The sequence below is a fragment of the Nylanderia fulva genome, unplaced genomic scaffold, assembly GCF_048542155.1.
Source record: "Nylanderia fulva isolate GAGA-0341 unplaced genomic scaffold, ASM4854215v1 Scaffold11, whole genome shotgun sequence".
In the NCBI taxonomy this organism is placed as follows: Eukaryota; Metazoa; Arthropoda; class Insecta; order Hymenoptera; family Formicidae; genus Nylanderia; species Nylanderia fulva.
In genome coordinates this window covers 6,235,919-6,263,248 of record NW_028189302.1, presented here as the reverse complement: position 1 = coordinate 6,263,248, position 27,330 = coordinate 6,235,919, and the positions used below count along the sequence as shown (strand labels likewise).

The 27,330-nt window shown below is 40.4% G+C and overlaps 2 protein-coding genes across 10 annotated transcripts in view; both read right to left on the bottom strand.

Annotated features, from left to right (window-relative positions):
* LOC114943697 (serine/threonine-protein phosphatase 2B catalytic subunit 2) overlaps positions 1-27,330 on the bottom strand; it is a 128,044-nt gene that overhangs the window by 34,539 nt on the left and 66,175 nt on the right. For 8 of the 9 annotated variants that reach the window (XM_085487814.1, XM_085487815.1, XM_029319381.2 and 5 more), the window contains exons 3-5: positions 21,142-21,266; positions 14,041-14,152; positions 7,351-7,496 (exon numbers count right to left, since the gene is read on the bottom strand). In XM_085487814.1, the coding sequence (XP_085343940.1) occupies positions 7,351-7,496; positions 14,041-14,152; positions 21,142-21,266 (383 nt within the window). Of the gene's footprint in view, positions 1-6,911; positions 7,005-7,350; positions 7,497-14,040; positions 14,153-21,141; positions 21,267-27,330 lie in introns of those variants that run through there. The other variant, XM_085487811.1, reaches the window with a different exon arrangement.
* LOC146724976 (uncharacterized) lies at positions 4,931-6,971 on the bottom strand. The gene has a single exon (XM_085487821.1). It carries the CDS (start codon positions 6,950-6,952, stop codon positions 5,825-5,827), a length of 1,128 nt encoding a protein of 375 aa, XP_085343947.1. The 5' UTR covers positions 6,953-6,971; the 3' UTR covers positions 4,931-5,824.

Here is a 27,330-nt window from a genome sequence, read left to right as displayed (position 1 = left end):
CGGAAAGTTGTCAATCCGCACATGATACACATACTTATTTTGTATTACAAGTGCAGGCAAAGTGGCTTTGTGCGCGTTTTCTGTGCGCGAGGTGGCCGATCGCACGCCGCCATCTTGCGGCGGCGTGGGAAATCGGCCGCTTTCCGCACAGAAAACACGCACACAAAGTGCCACTTTGCCTGCACGTGTAATACAAAATATTTTACCGGACATTTTCGCTACGATAGAAAAGTATGTGACAATATAATTCGATCGCATCTACTCGTTGGCATCTCGTTCGCGATTTAATTCACAGCTGGTGAATGTAAACGACCGGAAACTGACATGGAAAGCCCCGCGACGGCAAACACTCCGATAATACCTTAATGATGCATAATTAAAGCGACAAGTCCGCCAGCAACCTCCGATTCCGGACGCAATCGCCTTACGGCGGATTATATAAAACTTGGCCCGTTCAGACGTTGATCCCACTACTGCGAGATATGTACATCTGGCGAGCGGAACGTGGGAGCTTAACGGCTTGGTTTTTGCGAGCGTCGTTCATCGCACAGATACGGTATAGAGTTACGAGAGAAGCCTTCCTCCTCCCTTCACCATGTTATGTTTCGTAATGTCATTTGGTATTCATATCGTTTGTAGAGCTCGCGCAAAACACGCCTTTATACATCCCGGGACACACGGAATAATGGAAAGGGGAGAAATGTATCCGTTGCACATATATACTATATGTATATATACGGTGTTTTCTATATCCCCTCGTTCGCATTGTACCGAAAAGAGCATGCGAAAGAGAGTATTACGACTGTGTAAATTAACGCAAAGTGCTTTAATGCCTAGGGTTGTACATAAAGTCCGCGCGATGAAAAAAAAGCTGAGTAAGGACATAATTCATATTTTATACGCATCCTCCGTCGTGTGCTGCGAATAAAACGTGGAATTCTCGCTGCTGGTTAAAATTTACTTCTGGATCACGCGAAAAGTGTGGTGGCTCGCGAAACGTAAGGAAATCCTCGCGAAAACAAAAAGACGAGAGCGATTCCGCAAACGGCATTTGTCCTCGCAATTATCGACTTCCGATCGTTCTTCGATCTCGAAAAAGCTCGAAGAGGGAGAGCGCTCGTGCTCGTGATGGATGTTTGGATCGAAAAGAGATCTCGTCGATTCTCCTCCTTTTCCCCTCAGCTTTGCTGCGCTCATTCTCGCTGTATCCACAGATACTCGTTTTCCGCGATTGCTCGCGTCGGGAAAGAAACCGGGCGACCGACCGCCGCGAATGGGATGGGAAAGAGAAGAAGTGGGTTAACTATCGCGTGATCTCTCTCGAGAAATAGCTCGTAAAATGTGGGGGAGTAGACGCGGGGCGGGTTTCTCTCCTCCGGTTTCCTCCTTTCAGCGCACGTTTTTGCCTCTCGGAGCACTTGGAAATTATTATTGGAAGCTCTTAATTAATCCGCAGGAAGGAAAAATGCAGAATATTTTTAGATCGATATTACAAAAGGGTACGTAACATTTCATCTCGCACTTATATTATTAAGAGTTTTATTAATCAAGATGGTTTAAAAAGGACGTTCAAGTCCTTCTTCAATCTATTCTCGTTCTACGAGGGAATCTGGCAGAATCGATCGATTTGGAAACTTGCCGATGCTGGGTGCAAAGTGGCAATTTGCTTTCTACTTCTACCTCGGCGTCGACTCGATCAAAATGGAGGGAGAGAAAACCTCGAGGGATTATTAATTATCAGATGCATTATTCTTTTAGAAGGTTTCGATCCGGTGGCTTTTTACCGAAGCCTGTCACGAGATACGTTTACATCGCGATCGGAGAAGCGCGAGCGGAATCGCGAACTCTTCGTCACGGAAGTAAACATCTATTCCTATCAGCTTTTCAATATTTATGGAACGTAGTTTGTGGAACGATTTATATCTCGCGACCCATGTGCGTGCATGCGCATACGCGTGAATAGTTTAAATGTTTTTACCGCTGCATCGTTCGTACGTGATAAATGCGGCAAAAAATTATGCAGTTTCGGATTTCTAAAAATATAATTTCTGCAATTTCACGGGCTAAAAGTATATCGACGAAATGGATAAAATAAAGCGGATATTGTGATACGAGATATTAAGTTTCCACGAATTCGATATATATTCCCGTTTATTTTAAATATAATTTCAAATAACAGAGAGAGCACTTTTCATATTTAGAATCCCACGATTCCTAACATCGAATAGACGCGTATTCGACTTACAAGCAAAATATTCTTCAATTTTCAGATAACGAGGAGAAATTTGAATACGTCTCGCGTTTATCGAAATATAAAAATATAATATAATACACAGTGGAAAATATATAACACGAGAGTTGGGAGCCATCCTTGTTATTTGCGATCTTTATCTCTCACGTAACGCAACATTTAAGATACCTCCTCATATTATGGCACTTTACCCGATGTTGTAGAAGTGTTTTTAGCACCGCGCGTCCCTGATTAAAGATTAAAGTTTCGCCGTGGAAACTTGAGAATAATTTTCTCAACTTTTTCCCCACTTTTGTCCCTCGTGGGACGCCCAAAGGAAACGTCGTTGCCGGGTCAATGCGTCTCAAGATTGCTTGGACGTTCTTTGTACCTCTTTCCTTTCCTCAACCTCGCGCCCTGTTGTTATTATTATTCTTATTAAAACGAGCTCGCCGCGACACGCATACACGCGCATATATACGTGCAAGGCGATTAACTTAATAGCGGTGCGCGATAGCGCTATTTAAAGCGGCCCCCGGAACACGATCGCATAAATCGCAAGTTTTCAGCCGATAAAACGCACGCGCCTTGCACACGATGCCCTCTCTCTCCCTCCCGATAAATTAGACGTAGTTAATGCAGCATGACCGATAAGAAATTGAACGGCTTTAATAAAGATCTACGACCCCTGACGCGCTTCTGAGGCTAACGCGATATCGTTTCTCGATGTTCATTTCACTCAATCGTTTTCTTTCAATCGTTAATGATTAACTGCGATTCTTCTCTTCTCGATATATATATATATGTGCGAAAGATTCCTCCTAGAATCGAGGTCGCGAGAATTGCGTTTTAATAAAACAGCGATGAGAGTCTTTACGCTACGCGATTTCATAGCTTTAATAACTCGCGTCATTCATGCGAATGTACGCTTTTTCGTAATTTAAGAGAATCGTGAAGTTGTATGTGAAGAATAATTTCGCGTGTGCTCCATTTTAAGAATATGTTGGAGCTTTTTATTTTTCATGCTACCCTCCTTTTCGCTGCTCTAAAAACAATAAATAGACGAATATCTCGTTTTATATGTCTAAAATTTGTTTTCGTACCACCCTCCTTTTCGCTGCTCTAAAAATGATTAATGGACAAATATTTCATACGTCTAATATTTTTTATTTTCCTACTATCTAATTTTAAAAATGTCAGATTTTTTCTTCCTCCTTTTCGCTGCTCTAAAAACGATCAATGGACGAATATCTCATTATCTCTCATTGCGACGAAAGTCTCTGAAGAGTCAATTCTGTAGGGATGCCTCGCGTGCATGCGAGTCACGATCAAAGATTCAGAACGATTATCCGGATAACGAGACGAAAGAGGGTTAAAGAGTCGCTGAGAGCATTTCTAAGGTGCAGGACGCGTACGGTCACGTTTTTTACGGGTTCTTACTCTCTCAAAGGATACGAGCTATCGCCCGACCGGGACTGTCAATTTCCATATCAAACGTCGTGAAATGTCGGCGATAAAACTGTTTGGAAATAAAACATGGATTTCGAAATTCAGTCCTCTCACGATAGAGAAGGTGAAGGGGGATCGTGAAAACAGAATCAGAATTTATCGACAGAGAGAGAGAGAGAGAGAGAGAAAGAGAGGAGATAACCCAGCTCAGAACGCGATATTTATTACCGCCTCTTAAAATCTTTCGTCCACATTAAACGTGTTAGCAGTTAAATATGGATAATTGTATTAATCATCTACTTTGAGACGCGAAATTCGGTTTACCTTTAATTGACTGCTGGAAGGCAAATCCATCTAAAGGCTTTCCCCCAGTGCACTTTCGTAATCGATTTATATCTCTGTGTGCCATATTTCACGTTTATATTTAACTCGTAATTCCTCGAGTAAAATTAAATACATTTTTTTTCCACCCTGAGTATTTTTATTCCGAGCATGTCACGTTCCAAACCGGCCCGGAGAGGTAGTCGAGGATTAATCCATGTCGTTTTACAGCGCCGCATCATCGTAATTGTGCGTCGTTTTCCCTTAATTAACTTGGAAATGCTGAGCTTCGCAGGAGCTTCGTCGATCTTTAAGCGAGATTGCCCCGCTTCTATTTGACCTTCTCTCGAAATGCTCTCTATCTCTCTCTCTCTCTCGTTTTTTTATTTTGACGCGATCTCGAACATCGTACATCTTTACGAGGGAATATATCGCAAGAATAAATGCGAGGTTTCTCGAAATCGAGATACGATCCAGGTTGACAAAAAATTCGGCGAGATGATGATTTCCGAAGGAAAGAATGGATGCGATCCACAGGCTAGATATGAAAATGGCACGAATTTTTTACGAAACGCGACATGAAGTACAAAACTGCTCATCTCTCTTTCTCTCGAGCGTATCGACGCGAAACCCGACATCGATAGCCGGGAAATGCGGGGTGTCACTCGGAAATTTCGATTGCCAACGCGAAACGCGATACACGAGAAAAGACGCGAACTCTCGAAACGGATGGAACGTGCGTTAAGTCTAGAAAGATAAGTCCGAATGAGAGAGCCTCAAGGAGTCCGCAAAGACACGAATCTCTATTTTCTGCCTTTAATGATATACAGTCAAAATTATTTATTTATCACAAGCATAAATTGCTGCTGTTTCTCAGTAAGAGAAACTTACTTAAGATAACTAAACTGAAATAATTAAAACACATATGTATAATGTTTAGGTAAATACTTATATATTTAGCTGATTCGTACAATAAAAAAATAATACTGGCAACGTTACGATAGTAATCATTTATAATTCCATCGAACGACATAATAAAATAAAAGTCACATTAATTGTACTTAATGGTAATGATGGAAAATGTTAAAATAAACTTAAAATAAATACTTAAGACGCGAATCTATTTTCGCCTTTAACGATTACAATTATGTATCACACGAGAATAAAGTAATTTCTGCTCGATAAGTAGACTTTACTTAAAATAACTAAAATTAAAATAAAATAAAAATAATTCAAACATATAAATTATAATTAAACGCTTACACGTTATCGAATCATTAAAAAAAAAAAAAATAATGCTAGTAATGGTGACATTACGATATTAATTCCATCGAACGGCATAATAATAAAAATCATAGTAATTTCAACGATAAAACGATCTGTAAAATAAATGCTCAAATTGCTTTCAAACGTGTTGTGCTCCTATGTTTAACTTATCTTTCGTGTGTCTAGAGGTGTATAAACTTATTTTTTTCTCGTTTATCTCAAATCTCCTAAATGTAGGTACAATGTAGCCAGAATATCGAGACAAAAAAGTCAAAGCCGAGAGGGAGCGTCTGGCGAACGTATTCGGGGCGCGTACACGCACGCCCGTGTGTACCGCACGCAATGCGGGAAGGTAAAAGGCGTAGGTGGACGGATCGATAGAGCAGGTGGCAGCACGTCGGTGCTCTCCCTGGCTCGCTTCCGGCGCGGCGGAGAGTCCAATGACACTCACCAGCCGATCGAACGATTGGCCTGGCACGATTATGAGAAATAAATGTTAAGGCTAATGGGAGGGCACAGATGGGGATGCGCAAACATCCGTGATAGAGCTCCGTTTAATTAAGATGCCATGGCGGATTGTAATGTCTCGGGTTTACTGAGATCAAAATATTGCCTGATTGCTTTTAATTGATCTTCCGGGTGAATCCGATAAGTCCTCATAATTTCTTCCAGGCTCTTCCCTTCGCTTCCATTTAAATCGAGTTGGACTGCTTTCAGCGTTGTCTCGAAATTTTTATCGTAATCGTCGTACTTTTCAATCTTGGCGGTAGTCAGATATGGGGATTTTGCGAAGGATGAATACTTGTATACTACTTTGATAAATGTTCCTAGTCTGCCGAGATAGTGTTCATTTTCAGCATCAGAATAATCAACTCTTGCTTCTCCGGTCAAATATAAAGCCTCGACGTGATAACTCGCCGGAGCTGTCAAAACTGCTGCCCTTTTATGCGGAATAGCTATAAATTCCTGTATATAAGGACATAAAGGAGCATAAATCTTACTTTTGACTAGCTTTTTGCTAGCTTCATATGCAATATTAAGCCGACGTGTCCCAGCAGGCATTGAATTGAAGTACTTGAGCATATCTGATGATAGCGTTAGGTTTGCACCAGTAGCTTGAACTATAGGGGTTGCTTCACGAATGAATTTTATACCGGCTTTACTAAGCACCTTGAGACTGCTTGCGAAGAGTCCGAGACTCTCCGTGGCACATACCAATTCATTACTAATTTGGTTGTTGTAAAAAATGTTTAAAATCTCCTTTACGGGACCTTGAAGACCTCCTTGGCCTGTATGATGATTCATCGTCCAATAATTCGCCTTGGTTGCTATGATGATGGTCGCAGCCACTTGCATCTTCTCAAGCGTTATGAGGCGTTCTACGGTAGCCTTTTCTTCTTCAGATACGCTTAGCTCGATCGAGGATGAGGATCTCTTCCAATTTCCATCGGGTACATCTGAACCCGCATGAGTGCAAATTAATCCAAGATCGATCGCAGCGGCTATCCCATTTAGGAAGAGCTCCCGGGCTGCAACTTCATGGAACTGATTCAACCCCCAGGTTACAGCATTGTTTTTTACCATTGTGACACTAGCTGGTTTTCCTTGTTGTATAAGTATCGGTAGTTTTTTTTCATCTGGTAAAGGGCCCAGATCTATGTTTGGTGATATACCAGCTTCTATCATCCCCCCAAAGGAAGGTAGGTTAATAATTACTTCAGACATGGCGGGCGGTTTCCTATAGTGGTATAAAGAAGGGTTGCAAACAAATTTTAAAAATACTGTAATCTGTTTAGCTAAATACGATAATATTCATGTCTTAATCCCTGGATTTATAACTTGCTAATAAAAGGTCGCGAAAAAGCAAGGATGACTCTAAATTTAAATCGAGTGAGGGATCTTATTGTCGGTTCGATTATAAAGATTTCGCAGATAATTTTTTTGGTAAAAAAATATTTAGTGCTCTTTAAAAACAATAGTTTTGTTCAACAATAAGTTTCGCATTCGCAGTTGATCGGATTTGTACGTGTAAATATTAATGCGCCGCTCGAAACGAGATCATGCCAAGAATTTATTGTACTTACTTTGCGAATATCTTCTAAATTGTGAATTTCTGGCGACAGACCACCGTGCACGCACAGGAACTGTTGATTCATAAGAGCTGCGAGTGGCAAACAGTCGAAGGCATCCATGCACGCGTCGTACACCCTCTCGGAGTATTTTATTTTACCTGAAAGCAGAAAGAGAGAAATTCAAATTGAAGCAATACAATTACCTCTTCACGCGGCTAAAAGATAAAGAAATTCACAATTCTATCAGCGTCGTGACATTTACGGCTGTAGAAACGTGTCAGGTCGCTTCCCGACGAGTTTTACGACGACTAACTTTTTACGAGACGAAACGAGGTGAATCGGACAAACGCGTTTAATTCGTCGTGCGCTACGAAGGAAATAAAGAGAAGAACCAACGCCGTGGCCATGGGGGAGCCATGAGAAAGGATACGGACAAGCGAGTCGGAATACGCATAGTCCCGCTATACGTACGGCCACCATTTCGCGAACGAGCCGTAAAAAGGATGGCGAACACGGGAGCTATTTTACGTCTCTCCCGCGCGTCCTCCGCAGAATAATGGATATTCTGCGACGACGACGAAGGATGCCGCGCCGCGGTTCGTCCACGCCTGTTCTGTGTCACGCCAATTTCGCGACCTAAGCACTCCTCCTCTATCGTACAAGTGCGACCGACATATATACAGCCCTCTCTCATCTGCTTTCGCACGAAACCCCATCGTATAAACTTCATGCGCTTGCCACCGTCGTCTCATTTCTGAAGTAAACCTCCCGCGTCTTTTTTTTTTTCCTCAAGATTTCGAGGTATAATTATTCTTAACTTGTACGATGTTGTCTCGTGAAAATTAGAGAACGAGAAATTTTAAATTTCAAGAGGATTTCGTGAGAAGCTCGTTTTTCTCTCTTTTTCTTTCATATAGTTCTCTTTCAAGATACGTGACCACGGAATTCCTCACAAAAGACACTTTATATTTGCTTCGTCGACGGTTCGAGGTCCGTCGAATCCGATGTTCGAGGTGACGCGCGAGAAGGATTCCCTGCCAATAAAACGGAGTAGCCTCGACAGGATAAAGATTTGTCGGCGCTGAGACTAAACGGATCGCTGCTCGAGGGCTTTTACGAGGTCTCGCAAATGAACGACCCGACTGCTGGACGTGAGAGGTCTCTTTGAGGTTGCAGATTGAAGTTTCGCGAAACGGATGTCCGCAATATCGCGCCAAGGAAAAAGCTCCTGCGTCTCGAAATTATTAAACGAGAAAAAGAGAGAGACGCTCTCTCGAAGATGTTGGGGGAAAAAAATCGGTCATCGAAAATTCGTAGCACAAGAATGCATAATCTAACAAAATAATTAATAATTAAGAAAGGAGCGAGAGAGAAAGAGGATTTATTAATTATAAATATAAAATTGCACGAGATGGGGTTGAAGTCTCAGAAATTTTTCACAAAGAGACGAACTTAAAAGATAATGAGAAATTCAAATAAATAATTTCAGCAGAGAGAACAGCTCTCTTTCTCTCTCTCTCTCACTAACCAGCTATGCAGCGGCAACCGATGGTCGCGCGCACAGCATTTTGCTTTATTTCCGTCGCAGCGAAATGCGCGCGCGTCGGTATTTACCGCGATGAAAATGGTTTCGGCGAAATCGCCGACGATTTAATTGCGCGTTCGTTCGTTCGCGGACAAACGATCGCTTTTGGCGGCGAAGTCCATTTCGAAACGACACCACCAGCTATTTTGGCACGCGGCCAGCGCGTCCCGGCTTCTTGCTCGGAACGCGCCCAAGCGGACAAGATCCCCGGCCCGGGATAACGCGTTTCTCGAGCCCGGTTCCCGAGATGAAGCCGCTCTCGGGGAAGCGCGAACGCTGGCCTCCAGCGTAACGCGTCGCGAAACGTAGCCAAGAAATCGCGCGGCACGGAATATCGCGTTCCGAATCAAAAAGAGATCAAAATCTGCCTTCCGATAACGTAAAGAATTTATATAAAATCGCTATACGTAAGTTTGACGTGAAATTTGATATCGAGAGCAAAATGAAATTTGTTGTAATATTATTCCTCCTAAAATAAGATAAATAAATAAAAAAAAGATATAAATGAAATATGTTCGACAAAATTTACTATGTACATATTAATATTTTTTATTGTGACAAATATTAATCAAAGAAACTCTGATAAAATTTTTCCAATACCATATATTGTCCCACGATTAAACATGATTTTCAGGGTAAATTCTAAGAGAAAATTCTCTCCGTGTGTAAGTACAGAATCAAATATGAAAAGAGTTGATTAATTATTTGGAATTTTTTGATTGAAGAGGAGAAATATAGAGAGGACGGAAATGCAAATTGAGACACTTAAGAAGACATTTTTTTTACTAATCGATATTAAAATAAAAAAATTTTGTTGCGCCTGGCTCTTCTGTGTTCTGACAGATTGTAAATATATTATTAATAACATATTTGATAAAAAAAACAAAAAAATAACTAATGGGATAAAGTTCGCTTTAAAGATCGCAACTTTGTCTATTCGATGTGAAATTTTCATACACGGGATCGAAGTCAAATCACCGTACATTATACGAGATACGATGGTAAAAATGATATATTTGTGGTGTACGAGATATATGGCCGCAAGGAGCAACCGCACATTTATCTTGATAGAAGCGGTATCGGACTTCTCTATATGTCACGGTTAAGCGCGTTACATTTTTCTCGCGTCATTGTTGCCCGAATTGGCGGAAAAATGTTCGTGCGGTGTCGCAAAAACGCGGGAAAAAATGCGGTCGGACGGGATATACTCTAGCGAACGATATATATTATCATGAAAACCACTCGACATTTCCGCGATATTATGCTCGCGTTAAATGAACGCGATAGGATGCATTTAGGTTGTTGCGAATCGCGTTTTTTTCCCTCTTTTTATCGACATTACAATCCACTCGTAATTTTTTTAATGCAAAGAAAAATTCGCGCGTAACAGTTTCGAGAGGACTAGCTGTCGTAACTAAATATGCCTTCGTTAAAGGAAGAGGAGAAAAAAATGGGAACGAAAAGAATCTCACCCCCGTCGTTGCTTCTGGGGTGCGAGCGTGCTATCGCGACTTCGTATCGCGAGGAAAAGCTCGAGCCGCTGGAGATAATCGCAATTTTCTCGATCGGCTGGCACGTGAATGCCGACGTAATAGCGGCAGGTAACTAGGTCGCGTAAATAGGCGGTTGTGGAAAAAAAAAGGAAAAAAGAATATACACACGCCCCCGCGTCGGCTGCTCCTGAACGCGGTCGCCAATAATAAATGCACGGCGAAATCTCCGCGTTAAAACGATGATTAAAGCATAGTGTATGCGCGCGCGCGCATTCGTGTGCGTATGTGTGTTTCCGTGTGCTGAGGGATTTTCGCGGTTATTGTGGTTATTAAATGCGCGTGCAATCGGGGTCACACAATGCGTGCGCGAGCGAGTTTTCGGGACGACCTAACGCGCAAGCTCTCGCGTTTCCCTTAATAATGCGGAATGCCAGAAATGGCGCATTCGTGCTGGATTTAAGAGGAAATTAGAACTTTTTTTTCTGTTCTCCAAACGGCGCGGACGACTCCTCCCTCTGGAGAATCCCGACCTCACGAATTGCGTAAAAATGCGACGCTCGTTTTCCTCCCGTTGCGTTGTTGCTCTCTCGCGCCAGTCAGTCTTCGCTTTTAATAAGAGAGCTATGAGCGTAGAATACAAAGGCGAAGGAATACGAGCCAAGTACAATGAGACGGCGTATAAAGCGCTTGATAACGCGTAAAATATATTTAGAATCTGTTTAAGAGCGTTAAGCAAGATTTATATCCGACATTTGTAATTGTAATTAATCTATATATTAATGCACCGGAAGAATTTATACTTGTAATGCAGATTAAAAAAATATATATTTTCTGTTCTAAAAATGATTAAGAAAAAACAAATCTCGTTTTTTATGATGAATCGAGATATAAAATCGGAGAAAAGCGAATAACCAAAAGAATTCCGTCCTCTTGATAAATCTATATATTAATGCACCGGAAGAATTTATACTTGTAATGCAGATTAAAAGAATATATATTTTCTGTTCTAAAAATGATTAAAAAAAAACAAATCTCGTTGTTTTTTATGATGAATCGAGATATAAAATCGGAGACAAGCGAATAACCAAAAGAATTCCGTCCTCTTGATAAATCTATATATTAATGCACCGGAAGAATTTATACTTGTAATGCAGATTAAAAGAATATATATTTTCTGTTCTAAAAATGATTTAAAAAAAAAAACAAAAAAAAAACAAATCTCGTTTTTTATGATGAATCGAGATATAAAATCGGAGACAAGCGAATAACCAAAAGAATTCCGTCCTCTTGATAAATCTATATATTAATGCACCGGAAGAATTTATACTTGTAATGCAGATTAAAAGAATATATATTTTCTGTTCTAAAAATGATTTAAAAAAAAAAAAAACAAATCTCGTTTTTTATGATGAATCGAGATAAAATCGGAGACAAGCGAAGAACCAAAAGAATTCCGTCCTCTTGATAAATCCCATCATCGGGACGAGCTGGAATGCGACGCGCAACAGCTCGAGAGTTTCGCGCAGCAGAAACCGGCGTCTCGCGGAAAAGTGTATCGATCGCGGAAAATTGTCCGATACTAGGTCAGCCCGCGAGTATTTGCGAGGTGCCTCTCTCTCTCTCTCACCATCCCTTCTTCCCTCGCCGCGTCTCGTTTACGACTCGACTGACGGCGATGCATTACGAGCCGCGAGAGTGTAATGCAACGACGCGATCTCTCTCTCTTTCTCTCTCGCGGAGACGATGCAGGCGCCGGCATCCGGTGTCTGCGAGAGGATCGACGGGTTAAAATTCGCCGGAGATACCCGCGAAGGGGATGATCCAGACACTTTGGCGTGTGTTAAAATAGAGACTTCTCGACTTAAATGCCCGTTCGACCTTTCCGCGTATCATTTGCTTAATGCGCGATATGCATATTCCATGTACGAGCGAAGAGGACACCCAGGTCGCGGCAACAGCTGTACATGGTATTAAATAGCCTGCAAATTTGGAGAACCTTCGCGCTCATAACGTGTAACGTGTGGATTTAACGCATAATCTTAAAGTACGGCTGCGGACGGAGCTGGATTCTTTAGTTCTCGTCGAATGCGATTTAGGCCCGATTGCGTCAACATTATTCTGGCTTTAAGCGAGAGTTAAATATGTATTTATCTTAATTTTTTTTTCCTAAATAAAGATAATACATATTTAAGTGTCGCTTAATGACGTTGATGCAATCAGACACCTTAATAGGGCACACATCAGCTAAAGGGCTAATTATGCGAGAACGCAGAGGCGTTTTATCAGGTCGATATTACGGGTGGAATTATCGCTACGATCAATCGAGCTTCATTATATAACAGAAACATGTGACGTATCTTTTTTACGAGTTTTATAAAAGATATACACGACGCGATTATACGACGTTTTTCTTGTTCGTTCATTTATTAAACGTAACAATCCTTGTGCAAAGTGAAAATAAAGATAACATAAATGCAAGATTGTTTACGTAATCATATGTCGCTTCGTATAATTATAGAGCAGTTTATTTTCAGAATTAAAATCGTCACGCAATAATATATACGGTCTTGACGAAAGAAGATGTAGCAAAATAAAAAAGTCTAAAGTATAACGCAATATAAATTAATTTGATCAACATTTCACTAATCATCGATATACAACGTTATAGGAAAATTAAATAATCGACCAAATTAGCGAGAAATCAATTTTATTAATCTTCACGACGTTTCGACCATGCGATTTTGGTCCTTCTCAAGTGAACAACAAATACAATCAAATCATAACAAAGGTTCACAAGTTATTGCCGAAATTTCTGTCTTTTGTCATATACAATTACATGGTCGAAACGTCGCGAAGATTAATAAAATTGATTTCTTGGAATATCTACGTGTATTTTTAATACAACATTATGTTTAAAACAATACTTCCTAGAATGCATTTATATATTTTTTAAAAATTTACACAACATATATGTATATATATACACATTGTAATACTTTGCAGATTTGAATATTTCGAAATTGTCCATTCGACTATATTAATAAATAATATTTTTCAATAAAAGATTTACATCAACAAATAATCTCTTCGTGCACAATTCATACCTTTATGTATGTTTATCTTTGAACTTTACAACGCGACAGATTTCATAATTTTTACTCAGCTTTTTGGTGTACTTTTGTAAAAGCTGCACTTTGTTACGTGAACTCTGTAATTATGGCATGCGCATATGTTGGCCGCGCGAGCTCGCGATGTAGATGAGACGCATAAATTTTGCCGCGAGGTAATGGGAAGGGGAACTCGCTAATCCACCTTACCAGGCAACATCGCCGTAACTAACGAGCCGGAGGACTTAATCCGAGTTGCGAATTATTAAACAGGAAATAATTTCTTATTACGATGTGAAACAAAGCGCGGCGGAACAGCCGACTTAAAATACGTAGAGCGATTAAATAAAAAATTTAAGTTCGCGGAAAATTAATGCTTCGACCTTGACATCGAAGCGATAAGAAGCAAAATCATCATTTCATAAGCGTTATTTGAGCTTAATATACATATTATTTTTCAATTATGCATCCGAGAAGGAAAATTCGTATGTAACTTGCGAGAGGGTTAATTACTTACATTCCTGTTTAAACGTGAAGTATTCCGTGAGATGACGGCACTCGTGGTTACCTCTGAGGAGGAAGAGTGTGGTGGGATGGCACAGTTTCAGCGCCCACAGGTACAATACGCACTGGAACAGAAATATGGAAATGTGGGCGTCAATCACAAATGGCGCAATCGTAACCTTTTTTGTTACCTTCAGATATAAAGCGATATTTACAGTCAATGTGATATAGAAAATATTATTAGGATTTTATTTAATATATATAATTAATACTTAATATAATAATTATATTTAGTATAATGAATATTCAATATAAAAATCCGCAGTACGACACGACACGAACGGTCCGCACTCCTATAACGATGGCAGAGGACTGACTGTCGGATCTCAGGTCGCTGCTCGTCCTAAAGAAGAAACAGCCGACAAATGAAGACTTATCTGTTCGGCGGCGGCAGCGGAAGGATCCGGTTATCATAAAACGTCGAAAGCGCGCGTGTAATAACAAAAGTCGGCTCCTGCGGCTTATCAAAGGATTCGCGACTATTATATGATCGAAACACGAGATTACGCGAGTGGGTACATATGTTAAACGTATTTTTAATCCTGCAGTATCTTTTAATTAGCATGAAGTGCACTTTGATTCGTCAATTTATGTCGGAGCTTCGCTTCTATACATAATCACCGGAAAATTGAAAGTTAAAACTCATTAATACGCAGATTATGTATCTATATTAAAGAACTTTCAACAAGCAATTAGCAGTCCGAGAGTTTATCGTACAAGCGCAATCGTCGGCTTAAACGCGATAAATACTTGACAAGGTGAGAAAACGGAAGGGAGAATAAACCGTGTTGAGAAGAGAAGGACAAAAACATTCATATTCAAACTAGAGCTTTGCGATTGTGTCCCGCATCGACACAATATCGAGATGTCTCCTCTAATTAAATCGAAACAATCCTACTCCATCGAGCGAAGATCCGTCCCCGGGTTTGATCGGCATTCCCCGGATTTAATTGCAGAAACTTGCATTCAACGCGAATTCGAGCAACGCAGATGCATCGGCAGATTACATCCGCATTCGGACTTCTCGCGAGATATCCTCCCTCTGTAATTTAACGCGCTATTAATCAGGACATCGGTCGGAGATAGAGACTGGACTGGAAACGCAGCCTCTCGCTCAATAACATCGGTACATTAATAATAACCATTAATAATAATAATAATAATTTGCGCGCAGCAAACCGCGCGCGCGCGCGCGCGTGTGTTAAAGGTGAGCGATTTGGCAAGACGAAGATCTCGTCGTCGTCGGTTTCATCGTCTCGTAAAAATGAATTGAGTGGCGAAAGCCACTCACAAAGTTGCATTTGGCTTGCGTTTCGTGTATATGCGATGAAAATATAATTGCGCATTGCATCCAGTTATATATGCGTTACCTAGGGCGGAATTATTTGGCAAACTCGACGATAACTGTACTTATTGCAAAATTTCAGAGAAAATAATAAAATAATAAATAAAATATAAAAATAAATGCAAAAGCATTAAATATAAGAATAAAATAATATAATAAAAAAATAAAACATGAAATAATAAAAAAAAGAATAAATTGAGTGAAATGAATGTTATATATAAAAATAATGTGAAAAAATATGAATGATAAAAATAGCTTAAAAAATTGTAGGGGAAAAAATGTATAATCCTGCTCGCATGTTGATCAATGAGCAAGCAAGTTTATATGTATAAATGTTTCGGATTGCGGGACTTTAACGCTCTTTCACTATAACAATCGGTCGGGAATCGGCTGTTATCGATGCAGTTAGAGGCGCGTTACGCGCGGATGCATCACTAATTAATATTATTCGTTGTAACACACGGACTACTGACCCGCATTAAATTGGCAAGGGCTGTTGCTAACGAACGGACCGGGGGATTTCGCACGAATTTTGCGCGCTAATTAACCTCGCCATTCGCGAATGCGGCGGCTGTAATGACGACTCCATTAGATGTACGGTTTCGAGGGGAAAATGAGAGATGGACAGGATCCGCCATCTCGTCGGATCTTTTATACGTGGCCAACATTTGTCCATGGCGCTCGTTTGGTCGAATCTATTTAATAATCGCGCGGTGACGCGGCAGGTTTTAAATAGACTTCATTATGGACGAACAATGCGAATTAAATTAAAGCTTTTACAGATGTCGCGTGTTCGTTGATAATTTTCTCCATCATGGAAAATTCGATTCCGATGAGTAATCTATTCCTAAAACGTTCCTGGCACAAATACGCTTCTCATCAGTCTCCATTTTCCCTTATTATATTATAGAGTCAAATTTGTTTACCAATTTTGACTCTATTTTTCTCTTTATCGAAATTTAGATTGCCACTTTTGCCACTAATTGTGCCACTTTTTTTCGCAATTTTTTCAACTTTACGTGTAAGATATCTTTCGGCAACTGTATGTTGAATTTAAGTTTTGCTAAAGTAAAGCCTGCACAAATTATCTGTAAAATAAACTTTTATTATCTGTTAACAGCTTCAAAGTTTAGTTTTGAAAAAGTACTGGAATTTTGTAACTTTTGACTACTGATAGCGGAAAACTTGCTGGCGTTTTGACATTTAAGTACACAGAAAGAAAAATTAAAAGATTTAAAGAAATGCGCGTAATAATATTTAAATAATATATATATATATATATATTTAAAATTATTTTTTTCTAGAAATTATTTCTTTAAAAAATTCCCACCCAACAAAAAAAAGAAAATAACTTTTTCATTCTTTCGCGATTGCCGTAGATATTATTTTCGATAAGAAGCTGCAAATAATTTCAATATTGTAATCTTACGTAAAATAAGACAGATGTGATTCCGATTAAAATCGCTGGACCAGAACGTTTAACCTTTTGTGCATCAAATCAATACCATGGAACTAGCGATATCGCATCGCGGCTGGGAGATAGAGGTAAAGAAATGTCACACGTTCAGAGATATATAGCATATTTATCTCGCTCCCTCTGTTCTCTCTCTCTCTCTCTTCCTTTCGCTTCGGAAGATCAGGCCGTGATGATGCTAACACGTCACGATTGGATATCGATACATATACGGTTTTTTCGATTTTGCACGACGCCGCACTGCGGGATAAATCTTCGTACCTATATCCTAAGGCCATATAGGAGCCACGGCGGCAATTTTTTTCTTAGACTTTCGAGGTCAATTATTTTCTCCCCGCTGACCCGATCGACTGTCTACCGTCAATCCCTCTCGCAGCCCTTCCCTACCACCATTGTCCCTTTGCGAAGTCAACGGAGCGGTCTCTTTCTCTCGCCTTGCTCCGCCGCTATAATTACACGCGAGGGCCTTCATTGCCATTGTAACGAAATAATGCACTCGGCCATCGCGTTGTGTCGTCCTTCAGATTCCGTTGTGGCTCGCTCCCGTTGCACGAGAGAGCGAATATCGTTTCCTCTTTCGACGATCCTTTGCGCGAAAGACGTATATGAGAAAAAAAAAATTGACGTATGATCTGTCAATTGGATTCGTGTGTGTCACATTTTAAAATTTTTAAAAAATCTGAATATTCATTATTCTCGTAAATTGATATTATTTTTATCGAAATAAAATGTTTCTACGCGTGTCTATATATTTCAGGATTGTTTTCATTATTAAAAGCACTCTAGGGCCTCTTTTAATTGAAATATCAACCAAAAGAGATGTCGGTTAAAAATTTTTTTCCCTCATAAACGTTTGTATTATTATCAGGAAACAGTAGCATCCGTCATTATTTCTTCTTTGTAAACATTTTTCAACATTTCATAATTTCTTGAAAGTATATTTCTCCAAGAATGTTTTAATAATAATTTTTAATATTTTCTCTCTGCTCTCTCTCTCTCTCACTCTTTCAAAGTATTACTCGACATTCTTGACGCAAAGAGATATTTCGTTAAATAAAAAAATTACTATGCGCATATTATTTACACGCAATAAAACGAGAATTATATAACAAAACGCAATGAAAAAATGTAATGATAAAAAGACACACGTTCACGAATCTGATTGATCGGCTTCGTAATCTTGGAGCTTGTCTACTCTTCGCATATTCTAAACTATGAAAATACCTTCATACAAGTGCGAGAAATTACTCGAGAGAATTTGAAGGAAATTTCCTCTCCTGCGAGGATGTGATTTTCGAGAGAACACACGCGGAATAAGGTTCTCAAACGAACGATCATGGCGGACGGAACTTGTTCTCGTCAGCGCGCGCTCGGCGTCTTCTCTTTAAGCCCTCGGATCCTCCCTTTACATTCCCTATCCTCTCTCTCGCACAGACTCTCGGCTGATCGGGAGCGAAAGTTTCCATCGAACGTGTCGCCGTCAGAGAAAAGGCCTCGGATCTGCGGAGGAGCCATCGAAGCATATCGCACATATAGAAAGTATCGATCTCACGAAGATTCGATGCTGCTACCACGTGTACACACACACACACATACACGTGTAAGACACACGCATATAGATATTTGCATCACGCAGCATCTATCCTCTTAAAACGTGAGACGAACTCCTTTCTCGGCATCAGCCGCCGAACGGAGCATCCTTGAAGGATTGAGGAGCATCTTTCCGCGTCGACAGAAAACCCCTTTCATACGAGGTTGCACACGCGACACCGACCGATTTATAATGCCATTTACAATCTGGGAGAGACGAAGAGATGAGAGAGAGAGAAGGTGGTCCATTTTCTTCGTAAGAGGGATCCGCCGCTCTCGAGCATTGTGCCGTATAAAATAAGAAGAGAACTCGCGTTCCATCTCGTGTCTCCCCGTGAATAGATCGGCTTCGCAGAGTGCGCACGGAGACTCGTAAATACGATCGAATAACCCGCATCCGTTCGCACACTCCGGCGAAATTATACCCTGGAAAGGAGGAGGGAAAATTTTCTCTTCCTCGTCTTTCGAAAAATTCCGCAAATTTTCGAAATTTATTTTCCCGAATGGAGAAAATGGAAACTGTTCACGAAATGATCTCGCCTCGACGACACGGAGGGATAAACTTAATGAAGAGGATATTTTTCACGTAAGAGATTTATATCCCCGGTCGATTTTTAAAGGGAATTCTAAAAAACGGCCAATTGGAGCCATCTGTCATCCGACCCTTGATTAGAAACGGCCATTCACGACATTCACGTACGGCTTTAAACTGTCGACATTCGTGTACGTCGTAAATCTAACTGCGTGTTTCGTAAGAGACGACAACATGAATTCGTCGTGCATTATTCAGAATTCGCAAAGACGTATATCTCGATGTGAATAACAACGACCGTGGAATATTTCTTAAAAGCAGTCCTGTCTTGTAAGATGTACTTGGCGAAAAATATATTTAAACCTTGATACGCGCAGCTCGCCACGTGTAATACCACGTACAATATTGGATTGTCCCCCATTCCTTCCCGAGTAAATTTTTACACTCGACGGAGATATTGCTGTATAAAATCCGATGGCTTTCGTTACACAAGTTGAAAATAGTATTTTCACGAATGCTCATTCACTCCAAATTGTCCGAATCGAGAAGGAAAAGAAATAGCTGAAAATTAATTTTCGACCGTTCTTCTCGTTCCCAAAATTAATTAAAGAATCCGCGGAAAAGATATATATCTCTTTAATCCGACACAGATAAATTCCAAAAAAGATAAAGTCTTTAAAATATTTAAGAACTTTATCGTCAGCATCGAAATTGCGGTGTATCGATTTCTCTAAAAAAATATAACTCCAAGATTGCATATTCTTCAAGACATACATACATACATCATATATATATATATATATATATATAGATCTGGTACGTGTTGTCTGCGAAATTTCGTGTATATCGCGCACGCGGTTTACGACAATCGTTCATAGTAAAAACAAGAAAAAACTTAGTCGTTTCTTCCTTCGCTCCTCCGGTCTCTTCCGATTACGGAATTTGTTGCAAAAGGAAATTGTTCATTACCTTTACCGGCGTAAAAAATTTCACGAGATTGCGAAAGGAGCGTCGCGAAAGGAGCATCACTCGAGATGCTACTCGGAACGGTTCCATCCCTTGGTGCATTCTCCCGTTCCAATGGCGCAACGGAGCGAATATTGCGTTATACGTCGACGCGAAACGTATATATATATATATATATATATACTATACGCTACGTCCGTGACGAAATTTTATCTCGCTAAATAGACCGTTCGCGTTCGGATCGAAGTTGATTATTCGTGCATGCACCGAAATTGCATTCAGGAACGTGCGCAGCGAATGCACTTTACAGTGTGTACAGAGTCCCTTTCTTCCTTGACTGTTGCGAAAATAGGGATTCTTTGCCCGGGAAAAATCTAAAGACGTAATTACAACTGGTCACAATAGTGGGATATCCAATCGCTATACCTACGTTTGACGAAACAAAGAAAAAAGAAGAAAGTTGGCTCCCCACAAAGAAACAAATTTTATAAAACGAGATTCGCGAAATAGAGCGAACGAAAGCAAGGAGCAAAATTGCAGCCCAAATACGATATTGTTCGTTGACTTTTCAAAAAAAAAAAAAAAAAAAAAAAAAAATATATTACTACGAATACACATACATGTAAAATATCAAGAATGTATATAAAAAATTAGACAAATGTTCGCCCCTTTAAAAGTCAGAGATTTTCCAAGAAGCTTGTAGACTATTAAATTTCAGTTTTAATCAGCTCAATCCGTAAATGTCACGACGTTTGCGACATTTATGTGATATCAAAGCGAGCTTCTAACAGAATTAACGCTTTTTGCGTTCACTACTCGAGCTGAATAAACAGACGCGACTCTCGACGATTTAATAAGTAATTAATCGAGACGCGCGCTAATTGTAGAGTCCGATAATTAAGTGGTATAATTACCGATAATTAAGCGTATAAATCCCGAGGTAAAGCTTTTTTTTTCACCGAGAAATCGCAGTAAGGTAAATTTTTTATCGCTATTTGCATTGTATATCCAGCTATACATATCGATATCGGTTACGATATCGACGCGATTAACTCTTAATACGTAAAATGTAACATTTTTCGTGCGATTGAAATTAATAATTAACAGCGTCGCGAGTAATTTTTGACACTGCATGCCTTTTACTCACCTCGATACTGAAATAACCCCTGTCAACGTAATCGCCCAGGAAGAGATATTTGGTCGAGGAGGGTGGCCCGCCCACCTCGAATAATTTCATCAGGTCGTAGAACTGTCCGTGAATATCGCCGCATACTGAAACCAAAAATAGTATCGAAATTACATGAATGATGAAGGAAGAGAGAGCCCTTTTGTATAAAGGAGAAACTAGGGAAGAAGTAATTAATGCGTCGCAAAATTACGTAACACGACGCTATATATTTCCGAAGCGTCGAATTACGAGATAAAAGCGCGCTATTCGCTCAAAAATAAAAAAGAAGCTCGAAATTATCCGGTGCGCGATTAATATAGCGCGATTAAAGCGCATCTTGCCACGAATATATATATATATATATATAGACATTAGCGACCCTTGAGAGTCGGTAAACTTGTTTGCGAACGTTTCAAAGTGAAATTACGCTCCCGTGTCGTAGAGGATGCCGAGACGAGGCGGGAAACTTCAAGTTCTCGAAACCGAAAACTATTAGCGACCAGAAGTGACGTCACGGTACTTTGACGCGGTATCGCCGTGGCGGTTCGCTATTCGTTTCTATAATATTGTCTCGCATTGTGTATCATTACAAAATTATACGTGTACAATTATTGTACGTCGTTGCACGTCTATAAAATCGAAGAATCGAAAATTCTTGATTTCTCTACTCCATTTCTTTCATTTCAATCGTTTCTATAATATTGTCTCGCATTGTGTATCATTACAAAATTATACGTGTACAATTATTGTACGTCGTTGCACGTCTATAAAATCGAAGAATCGAAAATTCTTGATTTCTCTCCTCCATTTCTTTCATTTCAATCGACAAAAGTCATTAACACGTCGCTATTAATAAAAATGGAAGAATAGAGTGTTTTTACAATATTTTCAAAACTCGAAACTCCAACAATAATACGAGGAGATCGGGACAAGAGGCGAGAGAAGTTTGAAGACACGTAAAAAATGTATCGCAAAGTGTAACATACAGAAAGAAAGTATGACACGTTGAAGAGAAAACGGTAAACTGTTATACACGACGATAAATGAAGGTTCATAAACACGTTGCAACTCGGAAACTTAGTTTTCCACCATTCCAGCGGAAACTATCGGAGGTCTAGATATATATATGTCCGTGTGTGTAACTGCATTGTAAGTGCATTGTGTCCGTGTGCCGGCATAACATCATAGCTTATGACTATCAACTATTTTTATATTATTCACCGCGTGCAATACGTTACGCCGATGCTTTCGCAACATTTTCCGATACCGTTTCGTTGCAGAGATGCAAACCAATAAAATCGCTCACAAACTATGCAGTGCAGCAGTCTCGGGTCCGCTGTGATAATCAAGTAAAAAAAGCGATCCACATCTATGTAGCTTTACGCCAGATACTCGCTGAAAAATCGCGCGGAATCTATTCAAGGGAGAAAAAAATCACGGATCCTCCTCTCTCTTTATTATTTAAAAATTCTTGCACCATCTCTCTCTCTCTCTCTCTCGCTATTATTCACCGTTATTGAAAAATTTTGCATAGGTCTTTTCAAACATCGGTGTATCGGTATAATAACGCGCGATGAACTTTAATCTTCCTCTACCGGTTTTACAAAATTTTTAACACGGAGACAAAACGTTCGTTTCCAAGAGGGAGAAAGAGAGCTTCGGCGTTTACATAAAATATTTTATCGCGAAACAAAGAGCGAACAGGACCGACGACGCTTTTTGTTCAACACACGCGGTGATGTATCTTGCGTTAATACGAGTGGGACCCTGAAACTGGGACACACCACGTCGCACACGTAAAGCAACGAAATATGAGGCAGCGAGCTGACGGCGCGCGAATACAGGTCTATAAAGATAATTGAATCGAGATCGTATTAACGTAGAACGAAACGGTTTATGGGAGCGGTCGTAAAAGATGAATAAGAGAGACAGAGAGAGAGAGAGTCGGCGAATGCTTCTGTCTGTCTGTAACGAACGGGAACATTCTGTTACTTTTGCAAAAAAAAAAAAAAAAAAACTCGTATAATCGATGTTCCAAGATGAATCTCGCGATATGTTTCATCTCGCTGAAATTCCGGCGAAAAGACCGAGCGAGGAGAATAAAAATCGCGCGTTATAATATCGCTGATGATCCTTGCGCCGTATAAATTACGTAAATTAACGACTCCTACGGAAAATGAGATAATTCGAGCCACTCGTCGTCTCTCTGTGCTTTAAAGTCGAGTGGCGAGAAACGCGTGGGAAGAAAGCTGGCTACTCGAGGCATCACAAAAGAACGGAGAAGAAAACTGAACTTTATCCTGTACTTTTCACTCTCTTCTTCTCTCCTTCCGCGGCGCTTGTACCTCTCGTTTCTTTTTTCTTTTTTTTTGCTCTTTTCTCTTTTTTTTTATTCCCAATGTTTCCTACGAAGAGCAAACAGGACGTGAACGCAAACGTCACGGCGGTATAAATAAATGATGCTTCGCAAACGAGAAAAGAAAATATTTTGCTTGAAAGAAACATTATCGATTCTCTTTACACGTATTTTTTTGCACAAGCTTTGCCAATTTTGCAGATGTAATAAAAGTATATCTTGCACGAATTTCTCGGATCCCTCGATTTTCCTCAATTCTCCCATAAATTCAATGTCACACATTCTCTTGAATATAACCAAGCGTGGCAGAGGAAGAGAAAGGGAGTCTTGGGATTATAGCAAGAAGTAATTTTGGGCAACGATAGCACTGGCGCATGCCGCAAACCAAGTCTGAATATTTCAGACAATTCCCGAATGTATCGGCTTGGTTTCGCTTCTCTACCTCTCTCTCTCTCTCTCTCTCTGCTAGTCGCGTTAATTATTCGGCATGCGGATACCGTAGGGCACGTCACGGCAAAGCAAGAACGTAATTTCGGCTTGGCCAGCAGTGACCGAACGATGTTACATCGCACCAGTCTATTGGCTTGGCGGCTTTTGCCGGTGTGTCACGCGCCACGTGAACCAACTAAATTTTCACAGAAACCGAGAGCTTATACAGGGTATGGCATGTATCTATACGTCGTACGTATCCTACGTCGCGCTACCGCAATCGTGATCTAATTATTTAAATCACGCACGTCATTGGAACAGATCGATGCGAATGTATTCGTTACGTGCGCAATTCGGCGCAAAATAATATCCCGACGTGTCTCCGTTCTCTCTATCGGACGATCCGCCAACTTTTAATGTAAAAAGTGTGTCGAAACTTTTCTCCGTCCGAAACTACGAAAATAAATCGGGGGAAAAAATGTTGCGACACTCCAGCAGCTGGAAAGATACACTTTCGAAAACGCTGCAGTTGATGAGAAATTGTGTGTTATATATAATAGTATGCAAGTTTCGCGAATTCTTTCGTGCTGCAAGTTGATGATCGACCTTGAAACTTGCGAGACGAATTGCGGATGCGGGTCTAGGAATTTTCGCATTCGCATTCCGGAAGGGAACTCGAGAGATTACGCACTCATCTCGAGGGCGAGAGACACGCGTGTTTCGCTAATAAGAGGCGAGATTTGCGGTCGACAAAGTAAATTAAACGGATATTCGCGGCGACAAGGATCACCGCTAAGTAAGCACGAATTAACATCCCCGAGAGGACATGCCGAAGTTAACGGCGAGACGTTAACGGAGAAGCTAATGCAAACAGTCAAGAGACGCCCCGATCGTCTTGATCGAATGCCGATTCCGATATACTACTCCTTTATGTGTGTATATAGGTACAGCGTTCCAATATCATCTCGGAAATTTGCGTCTTCCTCTCTTGGCCGGAAGGAATTTCCCCGATTCGTAAAATATAATAAAATAAAACGAGGGAAAATATTCCGGCGATATCAAGGAAATTACCTTGGAGTACAATCTTCTTTCATTCATCGCCCACGGAATTTCGCGTATGAATAGAGACTTCGTAAAATTGTGCTACAAAATACAAGTATCGGAAAAAATTACCTCGTCTTTTATGGATTGTCATCCCGCTGCGAGATCGATTTTTTTTTTTACGAGTAGAAAATTTTAGCGCTTAAAAATTCTTTAAAAAATTTAAATGAAAAAGAAAAAATCTTTCGCCGATATCTTTATTGCACTTATTGCATCCTCCGAGTAATAGTCTCCCTATTTAAAACGAGTTTAGCGCTATCTCGATACTTAATGATTAGGATATATCCGCGTAAACCGCGATGAGGCCCGCCACATTGGCCTCGCGTTTTTCTTTTAATCCGATTAAGCAGCTGCGGCCAACGACAATTTCCCTCCGCTGTTTAATAATCGGTTTTCGCGTTTGCAGTTAACAATCTGCTCATCGTGGCGTTAAAGCGGATTTTCGTCGTGCGTTCTCGTTGATTATCGATAAGCACCGCTGGCGTTTCCGCTTGAACAGCAGGAGGATGTCATCGTGGACGGCCGCGTATATGCGCTTTTAAAAGCGCTCATGGCTCTGTTTCCATTCTCCTTCTCTCTTTCGCAATTTATTCCGCTCGCGAAATTTACGGCTCGTCGACAGTAACGAATCGGGGAGATATTTTTTCGGGTAAATGTATCGCGGTTGTTATATCGTGGGTATTACACGACGGATGTCATTGTCTTACACAAGTACATTATGCATATATATGTCATAGGCATATATGTGTGTGTGTGTGTGTGTGACTTTACAATGCGTTTGTCACATTTTTTTGTCGCATAGACTTTTTGCCGCTCTTTCTCGGACGAATATACGTCCTTCGCATTCATGCGCGTTTTTTCTCCCCATCATATTTATGACGCGCAGACCCGAATATAAGCCTCCTCGGTCCAAGTCTCTCTCCCTTTTTCTCTCTAAGTATCACGTCCGAATAGTTTCAGGGGCGATTTCCATCAGAGGCAAAGTACCAGACTGAGCAGTATGTTCGCTGAACGAAGTAACCGACTGCAAGGCTACGACGACGACGACGACGGTCTCGACTGTGAAACGGTGCATAAAAATGCACTTACTTAGCCGCATATAAATCGATCCGCTCGCTGTTTACGCCGCTACAAGGTGGTGCATAAACTCACCCTCTCCACCCTCGAACCCCCTTGCGACCGCGTCGTGTGACGATAGCAAGTATAATACCTCCGTGAAGGAAAACACGGTATTTCTAACGTAAACGCACAGCGGCGCGAGACATTTTGCCGAGGGATAATGTCGTATCCATTGCACGGTACTCACATTTTTCGTAAGTGACGTCGCGAAGGGTGCTCGCATTAGACACTGAAAAAATCTATGCACTTTTGCATGGAAATTATATCTACTTGCTCAAAACTGGAAAAATTACTCTTCGTTGTAATTTTTTCCATATTTTTAAAAGTGAAAATACATATTAATATGTAAAAACATATAGATAACATTATTATTTTTGTGCAAAAATCACTTGTAATTTTACATGTAATATTTGCACTTTTTATCTATTTTATTTATAACATTATATTAGCATTTCCTACGCATAATTCCATATTCAGTGGAATATTTTTTATCTTAAAAATATATAAGAATATATTTCATATGAAATTACATATAATCCTCCATATGAGTAGCAATATTGCATGTTTATGCTGGGTCGAAAAAAACCCCAGCATAATCATGTAATATCACACAAATATTTTTTTCAGCGCGTATTATACATCGAGAGAAAATTGTCTTTTCACGGGAATGTGTCGAGAACGCATTGGCGGAATGGAGCCTTGCGAAAGGATTTCCGTCTATATCCCGAACTTCCGGATCTTACGTGTCGCGATTTCGCGATGACGTTATCATTCCGCTGCGTATCCGTATACCGCGGCTTAAGCCGCAGCGAGCGAGATCCGCTGCAAGCGCGGCTTCGCGATTGCTTTATTGAGAGATTCGAGCCACGTACGAATGTAACTCGGCGATCGTAACCCCGACGAACGTCCGTTGCACGACGTTGCAGTTAACCCATATAACGGCGGAACAAGCTATCATGGGGAGGCTACGTCTTCGTTAGTCGGCGCCATCGATAACGACAGAAACCGCAACCGCGCAAGACCGTATAAGAAGAGTAACGGAAAATGAGATACACCTTTCCTCTCTTAGTTTTGTTACCCTCCGTAAAATACTCCGCTACGAGATAGTTCTTTTAAATGTTGCAGTAACGGGGAAAATAAAAGTCAAATAACGAAAGTAAATA

Excerpts from the sequence above, each read along its gene's own strand:
- LOC146724976 (XM_085487821.1), bottom strand. The coding sequence starts at position 6,952 with ATGATAGAAGCTGGTATATCACCAAACATAGATCTGGGCCCTTTACCA.